At 36.4% G+C, this 9,932-nt stretch overlaps 1 protein-coding gene across 1 annotated transcript; it reads right to left on the minus strand.

Annotated features, from left to right (window-relative positions):
- Window positions 1-493: 493 nt before the first annotated feature.
- Window positions 494-9,387, minus strand: LOC140144423 (uncharacterized). The gene is made up of 2 exons (XM_072166233.1): window positions 9,194-9,387; window positions 494-2,448 (listed from the first exon to the last, which is right to left on the minus strand). Exon 2 carries the CDS (start codon window positions 2,186-2,188, stop codon window positions 740-742), a length of 1,449 nt encoding a protein of 482 aa, XP_072022334.1. The 5' UTR covers window positions 2,189-2,448; window positions 9,194-9,387; the 3' UTR covers window positions 494-739.
- Window positions 9,388-9,932: the final 545 nt, after the last annotated feature.

Raw genomic sequence — 9,932 nt, forward strand, 5'->3', positions numbered from 1 at the left:
AGAAAGTATTCACTTTCTTTGTAATTATCTAGGTAGTAAAACAACAATCCATTTCCATCTGTAAGATATGCCGTTTGCATATGCTTCGTTACAGTATCACAATTATTATTACGCTTACATGAAAATGCTGACTGTGGTTCCAAGTCTTCCAAAGGGGATAGTATTTGCTGTGTTTCTATCGCCTCGCCGAAACTTACAGTAGCGTTATATATGTCTGACATTTTCCACTGGATAAAACCGACGAAAATCAGCAACTGGTTTAGTTTCTCATCGATACACGGAATGTCACTTTGTTCTGCGTTATTCCTGGCACCGATCATGTATCTTTTAGCAATGCTAAAAGCCCTTAGACTCTCTTGATAATTTGATACTTCTGATAACAAAACTCCCAATAGATGGGCTGTTAGTCCAACCAGAAGAGTTCTGTTTGTTGTCATGTTTTGCCCTTTCTCGGGTTCTAAATCGAGTTTCAACATTTGATCTTCAAGTGATTTGTTGAATGATTCTATGGATGCATTTAAATCGTTTGTATGACAATATGCCAATCCTAAGTACAATTGAGTATGCGGATCAATCTGAAGAGTCTTATTTGTGCTTTTTTGCCCTTTCACAGATTTTAAGTGGATTTCTGGTATCGGTTCTGCAAGTGATTTACTGAACGACTCTATTGATTCCTTTAAGTTCTTTACTATTGTAGCCTGGAGATTCCCAGGATTATCCACAATTGAGTCGCTATGAATTAACTTTCGTGTATATTCACTCTGCATGTCATACCTTCTGATAAAAACTCGATATTTTCTTTGTACAATCCGCGTTTATGTAAGTTAACTCCCAGTGAATTGGCGGCTGACCCAGTTGACATTTCAGGGCCCAATTTTGATCTGTATATTTGATATGAACGGTTGAAATATTCAGTAGCAACTTCTAGCCCTTTGTGGCCCTTTGATTGGTGCAAGTCCGCCAGCGTGTGTAGTACTTCTGCAGTTTTTTCGTGTTCACCATACTTCGATTCACAAATCTGTAGAACTTTATTGGTAATATCAATAGCCTTATCATGCTCCTTCACTAATGAATACAATTGACCTATTGTCTGATAATTTGAAACATCACGCTCGTCATTATCACCAAGAACACTGAAGCCTTGTTTATAAACAGATTCGTATCGCCTCATAATGTTGTCGACTGACGAAGAATTTAGCACTTTGTTCGAGCTGATTTCTTGGAGTAATGTGGCTGCTTCTGAAAAGTAAGACTGTGTTAGGATAGAACTGTGCTTTAACCTAAATTTAAAGAGCTGCAAACTTCCCAACACTATGAGCGTCCACCACAATTCTCCTTTCGCTACCTGCAAACCAAATGAACGTAAAATGGGATGCATTTCGAATATAGTTGTTCCCGTAATAGATATGTAACGTTTCAAAAAACAAGTATTCACCAGTGGAGATATATTTGCTCTTAGGGTGGCATTCATATGTAGTATGAAATTAGCCGTCTCTTGAGTAAATGACACTGGTACGGCTAACAAAGCAATAAATGCACCTTGGTGTTGGAAATCTAATTTATAAAAGAAAATTTTTAGTAATTCATACAAATTAGTTGAATTTGTCATGTCTTCAGTTTCTTCGGCTACAACAAAAACGTTCAACTCCTCAAGTCTTGAGACCAACTCTTCTGCTTCGCGCAATCCACTTTTCAGTTGACTTCCAAATAACTCCAGAAGAAGTGGCACTCCACCTGAAAGTGTACCGATTCGCATCGCTAGGTCATCCGGTACCTCTGGATACAACTGTTTCATGACTGCCATTGAGCTCTGCTCATCAAGGGATTCAAGTCTAGTTTCGTACATTGACATACCAATGATGTCAAATCTTTTCCTTGATGTTGTCAATACCTTAATCATATTTGTGCTAATAATGTCTTCAACTAGTGTATCGAAGTGCTCTTTAATTGGTTTTACTAAGGTATCTTCAACGTTGTCCAGTATTAAAAGTGTTTTATATCGAGTGCGTCGAGTTAGTACATGTTTGAAATCTTTGTGAAGTTTATTGTTATAGTTCACTCCTAAAGCAGACGTCACTCTCTGATACATGTCATCTTTGATGGAATCGCTAGATGCATTAATGCCACGAAATTCAACAAAAGCAACTTGGAATAGAGGAGAACCTGAAAGAGATTGGTAAGGTCCCATTTTTGACAATCACCGGAATTGGGAATCCTAGACTTAAACGATTTCCAGTTCCCATTAGACTTTTCTTTACAGACGAAATCTTGCAAACTTGACTGATTGCCCATCCATGGAGTATTGGGATAAAGTGTATTCCATTCTCTTTGGAACACACCGCGAAGTTCTTCAATGACAACGTCCTGCAGAATGGCAAGGAGTTTGAAGTAATGCAGGCTCTTGGGGTTGTACATTCTCTCTTTTTTCGCTCCTCCACTGATAAATTTCTGTAACAAGGAATATATGAAATGCAGAGTTAAAGAATCTGATCACAACAAACAGTCACAGCATTTTCACAGAGCTTTTGTTCCACTTTCAAACAAGATATTGCAAATTGTTTTGTTGCTTTTTTAGCAATAAATTTTGGATAGTTGACATTTAAAATTTGATTTTTGTGCCGGCGGAGCCAACAGAGATGTGTTATAACACGGAATAAAGTTTACCGAAAAAATTAAATATATCTTCTGAAGATTCAACTAATTTTACCCCACACACCGACATCGCCTGGCTAATAATTACTTTGTCAGCAGAGATACTAAAATCAATACCCGGGATCGATACACGTCAATGTGCTATGCACGAGTTTGATATGAGACGAAAATCTTTGGATACCGGGGTAGAAAATGATGAATATCTCCCGTAAATGATTTCGTATAAAGAAACCAGATATGGTTCCTTGCACTTGAATATATATTTTGAACAGATATGATAGTCGTTAGCTTGCGTCTTGAGAAAGAAGCTTGCGTCTTGAGTCAAAAACTGACAATAATTCTGATTTATATGTGCCGAATTATATAGCGCAGTGTATAGGCCAATCGTGGAGGTAGTCTAAAAGCATATGACCTAGCTATGGCGTACCATGCTCGACTCACACACAGCGAGGTCAGTCACCGGCCTAATCGGGGCCATTGTCAGTAGCCTTAGTCAGATGTCCTTCGGCCCATTATGCGACTCAAAACTATTAAACAGGTCGATACAAAATGGCCATGCGTGGCGGTGGATTCAACCTACCATGGCGATTACTGCCATGCAGATATCGGGGCGATGACACTGTGCCCCATGTGTTTCAAATTTGATGTACGAAAAACATATCGTTAGCGGGCCTACTACTAGTATGTGTTTGAGACACCTTGTGAATTGAATTCAATCGGGTTACTGGGTAGTATAAATTACATATAGATAAGGGAGTTTCACAGGATAATATTTGTCAGGAATTATGGAAGATGATGTATGAATTACATAACCAAATAACACAAGGTCAGAAATTTAACATTCACAGCATATAGTAAAAGTAATCTTTTGAACTCGATATGTAGATTTCGCAATACACGTACAAGATTGCACACATCATATTTTTTTGCTTTTGGTCCCCGCATGGGGCTTATGTTATTATCCAAATGGTTGCCTGGTTGTTTCTTTCTTTCTTTCTTTTTTTTGTTTGGCTGGCTGTCCGGGGAAGTAAATTCATTAATCCACTGTGCAGCTCCAATGCATTGATTAATATCAAACGTTTGGGTCTATTTTTATGGTGACAAGAATTTCATAACTAACGCTTCTGCCGCCTATGGTAGCCTCGGTTCGAGGCGTTAGGGCGCCTGGGATAGTGGGTTTTTTTTCTTTCTTTTTTTCTTTTCTTTGGTAGGGAAAAAGATCACTAAAGGGAGCTTATAATAGATTGAGCTTATTGAACATTGTAGTTGTTGAGAGCAGTTACTAAATGAAAATTGGGATCAGCAATTTTCTCTGGTTTATCCCTGTTTTTCTTAAACCATGACCGACAGGGCCACTAGCGATCTGATATACTAACAGCAGCAGTAGGTGGACAAGAGATCAGAATGAAAATAAATTGAGAAGCAAAAAAACAAAAACAAAAAACACAACAACAAAAAAACACTATCCCAGGCGCCCTAACGCCTCTAACCGAGGCTACGCCTATGGCTATCCTCAAATAAAATTACACACGAGCTAGAAGCATATTTGAGCCATTCTTCAATGTAAATGGCCAAACCTATGGTTATATATTGCAATTTAGTGCCTGGCCTGACACTTTTTTAACTGGCCTGAGAACTGGCTTGACCTTGAAGCTTTTAAATAACCAAACTAGGACACCCTCTAGAGTTTTGGAATTTGATTGGCCAAATTTTCTTGCCAAATGTAAACAGACACGCATGAACCATTATTACATGTTACAGATCTCACGCAATCATGATAATTTTATTATCATTTTATACAATATACAGCCAAATAATTAAGGTACCAGTTATGTTCATCCCCTGTATATCCTAAACAAAGACAGATATGTCATAATTGGAACCAGCAGCCAATAGCTGCATCTTTTAGCTCGAATTTAAGACCTCGTTCGTTGAAATTGTGCAAGAAATAAAGACACGACTATCCAAAACCCCAAGGAAGATACCAATTTAAAAGTTGCAGTTTGCTCGATTGCATGTCCTATTGATTTGTACACAAAGAGTTCGTGAACAAGAGAACTAGCGCCTTGCTTCCATTGATTAGCACGTTAAAAATAGCGTCGTGCATTCATTGATTAGAACACAAAAGTGCAACTTTTAATTTTTAACTTTCATCATTAGGTTTTAGATCACTGTTTCTTTAATTCTCAACCAATTTCAATAAGTAAGATCTTAAATCAGAGCTAAAGAGTACAAGGATTGGCTGCTTGTTTTAATTTTGACATATTTTTCTTTATTTAGGATATACAGGGGTGAACACAACTGGTACCTTAATTATTTGGCTTACTGTATATTCAGCGACCAGAAAGGAACGTATAAGCAGATCATTTATTTTAATGTGCGTTGACGACAATGACATAATCACAGAATAAAATACATGTATGTTGAAACTATTTCCTAAAACATTTGAACGTGAACGTGGATAATGAAGCGTTGCATGTTGTGATGGATTTATGTGACGTTTACATCATGGATATGCTAACCCAATATGGCAACATTAGCTTGGGTATTTTGAGCTACACGGGTATTTCCCAAATGAGTCACGCGCACGTAAAGGGTTCAACTCTTGACTGAGCTGAGCGAGAATTATACCCGGAAATAAATTATTCATTTTAAGGGTGGGGTATAAACGTTTGGACAGTATTTTTATGGGACATGAGACTGATGAGAGCACATCAAACATCAAACATATCGAATTGCATTCTGAATACTAAGAATGTCCTTCTGATATCAAATTATTTTCGCGATATAAAACACATTTTATGGACTCTATAAGGCCCTATGTCACAGGGGAAGTTGCCCAAATTGGTCCAGAATTGTCAAAATAGTATAAAGTTATTCAAAGTTTCACAAACTTGCTCAAAACTTCCTCGAAATTGCGGTAAGTTGCACAAAGTTACTTTTTAAGTAAAGTTATTCAAAATTTCACAAAATTGCTTAACATTTTCTCAAAATTGCTTAAAGTTGCTGAAAAGATGCTCAAAAGTTTTCAAAATTACTCAAAATTGCTTCAACTCCCGCGCAAGCTGCGTAAAGTGAGCGCGGATTCTATGAAATTGTCAAAAATTTTCCAATGCAGCGCAAATAGGTCAGCAACCTCACACACTTTTGGGGAACTTTACGTAACATTAAAAAATGTTGCAAAATTTCGGACATTTTTGGAGAATTTTGACACCTTTGGGTAACTTCCCCTGTGACATGTGGCCTAAAAGGTTGAATTTATGAAAAGTTCAAATAAACTTACTTTTATTTTATATGAAATAATTAGAACGTAAACATCTCCAATTTATAAAACACGTGAAAATAGACTGTTAACATAGTACGCATTATATCATTCACGTTGTTATGAGCAAGGCAGCCTGTTAACCTGTGATCTCTCTATCTCTCTGTATATGTGGGTGTGTATGTGTGGCGGGGGGGGTACTCGAGGGCTTACTGATGGCTTATCGATAGGCCCTAATCGATCAATATTCAGTCAATACTTAATCAATCAAGATTAGGTCTACTTTTCAAAAAGATTAAAATGATGGGGGCAGTGATTTGCAAACCCGTCGGGTCGCCTCTTTACGAAAGGTCTATTCCGGGTGGGGGGTTGGTTGGGGGTGGTGGTGGTTGTCCCGTCAATTAAAAATCAATAATCGATTATCGATTATCAATCAAGATAATCTCAATTTTTCTCATTCAAAATCATGCGGAATGATTTTTAAACACGTCAATTCGATCCCTTACGAAGGGTCTACTGGGAGGGAGGGTTGTCGTGTCAATCAATAATCGATAATCGATGATTGATAATCGATAATCGATAATCAATAATTGATAATCGATAATCAATCAAGATATTCTCTATTTCCGGAACGTTAAAGAAAAAAACAAAAACAAAAAACACCGAAATTCCCATTTTTATGCCGCAATTGATAAAATCAACATTTTTGGCAATAAAATTTTTTTTTGTTCTGAATAAGGAAATTGGAAAGTGTGTACTGACCGATTTTGTGAGTTTTGGGGTCAATGTCATTTTCGTTTATAACAATGACCATGGTAACGCCCAACTAGTCCGTGATTGGCAACGCTATTGGTCATTCCATTCTTATGAAATATTCATTACAAATTTGTCTATAACACGCGCTTCTATGGGATAATGTTCCACAAAATCACGTTTTTCTCGAAAAGTGGGTAAACTCTAAGCAACGGATTTTTTCCAAAAATATTTCTTTGAACATGGAACATATGACTTTCTTCTTTTAAAAAAAAAAAAAAAAAAAAAAAAAATACTAAAATAATGATTTGATGCAAAAGTTCTAAAGTTAAAATAGGCCCTATGTCACAGGGAAGTTGCCCAAATTGGTCCAGAATTGTCAAAATAGTATAAAGTTATTCAAAGTTTCACAAACTTGCTCAAAACTTCCTCGAAATTGCGGTAAGTTGCACAAAGTTGCTTTTTAAGTTTCTCAAAATCGCGTAAAGTTATTCAAAATTTCACAAAATTGCTTAACATTTTCTCAAAATTGCTTAAAGTTGCTGAAAAAGATGCTCAAAAGTTTTCAAAATTACTCAAAATTGCTTCAACTCCCGCGCAAGCTGCGTAAAGTGAGCGCGGATTCTATGAAATTGTCAAAAATTTTCCAATGCAGCGCAAATAGGTCAGCAACCTCACACACTTTTGGGGAACTTTACGTAACAATTAAAAAATGTTGCAAAATTTCGGACATTTTTGGAGAATTTTGACACCTTTGGGCAACTTCCCCTGTGACATGTGGCCTAAAAGGTTGAATTTATGAAAAGTTCAAATAAACTTACTTTTATTTTATATGAAATAATTAGAACGTAAACATCTCCAATTTATAAAACACGTGAAAATAGACTGTTAACATAGTACGCATTATATCATTCACGTTGTTATGAGCAAGGCAGCCTGTTAACCTGTGATCTCTCTATCTCTCTGTATATGTGGGTGTGTATGTGTGGCGGGGGGGGGGGTACTCGAGGGCTTACTGATGGCTTATCGATAGGCCCTAATCGATCAATATTCAGTCAATACTTAATCAATCAAGATTAGGTCTACTTTTCAAAAAGATTAAAATGATGGGGGCAGTGATTTGCAAACCCGTCGGGTCGCCTCTTTACGAAAGGTCTATTCCGGGTGGGGGGGTTGGTTGGGGGTGGTGGTGGTTGTCCCGTCAATTAAAAATCAATAATCGATTATCGATTATCAATCAAGATAATCTCAATTTTCTCATTCAAAATCATGCGGAATGATTTTTAAACACGTCAATTCGATCCCTTACGAAGGGTCTACTGGGAGGGGGGTTGTCGTGTCAATCAATAATCGATAATCGATGATTGATAATCGATAATCGATAATCAATAATTGATAATCGATAATCAATCAAGATATTCTCTATTTCCGGAACGTTAAAGAAAAAAACAAAACAAAACAAAAACGAAATTCCCATTTTATGCCGCAATTGATAAAATCAACATTTTGGCAATAAAATTTTTTTTTTGTTCTGAATAAGGAAATTGGAAAGTGTGTACTGACCGATTTTGTGAGTTTTTGGGGTCAATGTCATTTTCGTTTATAACAATGACCATGGTAACGCCCAACTAGTCCGTGATTGGCAACGCTATTGGTCATTCCATTCTTATGAAATATTCATTACAAATTTGTCTATAACACGCGCTTCTATGGGATAATGTTCCACAAAATCACGTTTTTTCTCGAAAAGTGGGTAAACTCTAAGCAACGGATTTTTCCAAAAATATTTCTTTGAACATGGAACATATGACTTTCTTCTTTTAAAAAAAAAAAAAAAAAAAAAAAATACTAAAATAATGATTTGATGCAAAAGTTCTAAAGTTAAAATAGGCCCTATGTCACAGGGGAAGTTGCCCAAATTGGTCCAGAATTGTCAAAATAGTATAAAGTTATTCAAAGTTTCACAAACTTGCTCAAAACTTCCTCGAAATTGCGGTAAGTTGCACAAAGTTGCTTTTTAAGTTTCTCAAAATCGCGTAAAGTTATTCAAAATTTCACAAAATTGCTTAACATTTTCTCAAAATTGCTTAAAGTTGCTGAAAAGATGCTCAAAAGTTTTCAAAATTACTCAAAATTGCTTCAACTCCCGCGCAAGCTGCGTAAAGTGAGCGCGGATTCTATGAAATTGTCAAAAATTTTCCAATGCAGCGCAAATAGGTCAGCAACCTCACACACTTTTGGGAACTTTACGTAACATTAAAAAATGTTGCAAAATTTCGGACATTTTGGAGAATTTTGACACCTTTGGGCAACTTCCCCTGTGACATGTGGCCTTCTATAACGTTGTTTTGTTGTATTCAGTATATCCCGATTAAAACACCAATTTATTATTTTAATACCAGGATTCATGTTTCAAGTGTTATAATTATTATATTAAAGCCTATATGGAAATTTGAACGGTTTTTTTTAAATATAATAATAACGATGTTCCCGTGAGTGTGACATGTATCAAATTATTATACTTACCCATGTACCTTCTGAGCTCAAGTTAAGTTACGTATATACATGACAGTTGGTTAAAAAAGACCACTATGGCTAAATATAGTTGCTGAGACTGCATCAAAATGGAATATGATATTTATACATTTTCGGAGGGAAAGGCAAAAATCGAAAGCCCGGGATCGAAAGCTGGTCTCGATATGCTGCGTGGAGTAACTATGAGCTATAGGAGCGGCCCGGGTCGAATGTTCTATTTGGATTGCCAGTTCGATAGCAGTAGCAGCTAGACTTTTCTATTCATTTTTGTTTAATTTAGGAATTTTCAGAAAAACTTGATGATATACATCAAGTATAAAGAGGGAGAAAAGTTTCTTTGAGAGCAGGGCCGTAGCAGGATTTTTTGAGAAAACTATTTATCTGAGAAAAACGCCGAGTATCTGAAAAAAGGGAAAAAAACTTTGTATATCTATGTTTATCAGAAAAGCTCTGTTTACCTGCACCAGATCAGGAAAACTCTGTTTATCAGATTAACTCAGTCTATATGTGAGAAAAACACTTGTTTATTAGAAAAACCAGAATCACAAAAACTATATTTATCTGATCCGTAATTTAGACCCTAAATAATTATGTATACAGCCTGTCTCAAAAAAAATTGTGCAAGTGAAAAGCGCCCTCTCTGGAAATTAGAAAATACCATTGTGACATAATGCTTACATTAACGTTAAGGGCGTAGTCTTAGCTCTCAAATGCCGTTTGTTCTGTTCAA

The sequence above is a fragment of the Amphiura filiformis genome, unplaced genomic scaffold, assembly GCF_039555335.1.
Source record: "Amphiura filiformis unplaced genomic scaffold, Afil_fr2py scaffold_54, whole genome shotgun sequence".
Taxonomy (NCBI): Eukaryota; Metazoa; Echinodermata; class Ophiuroidea; order Amphilepidida; family Amphiuridae; genus Amphiura; species Amphiura filiformis.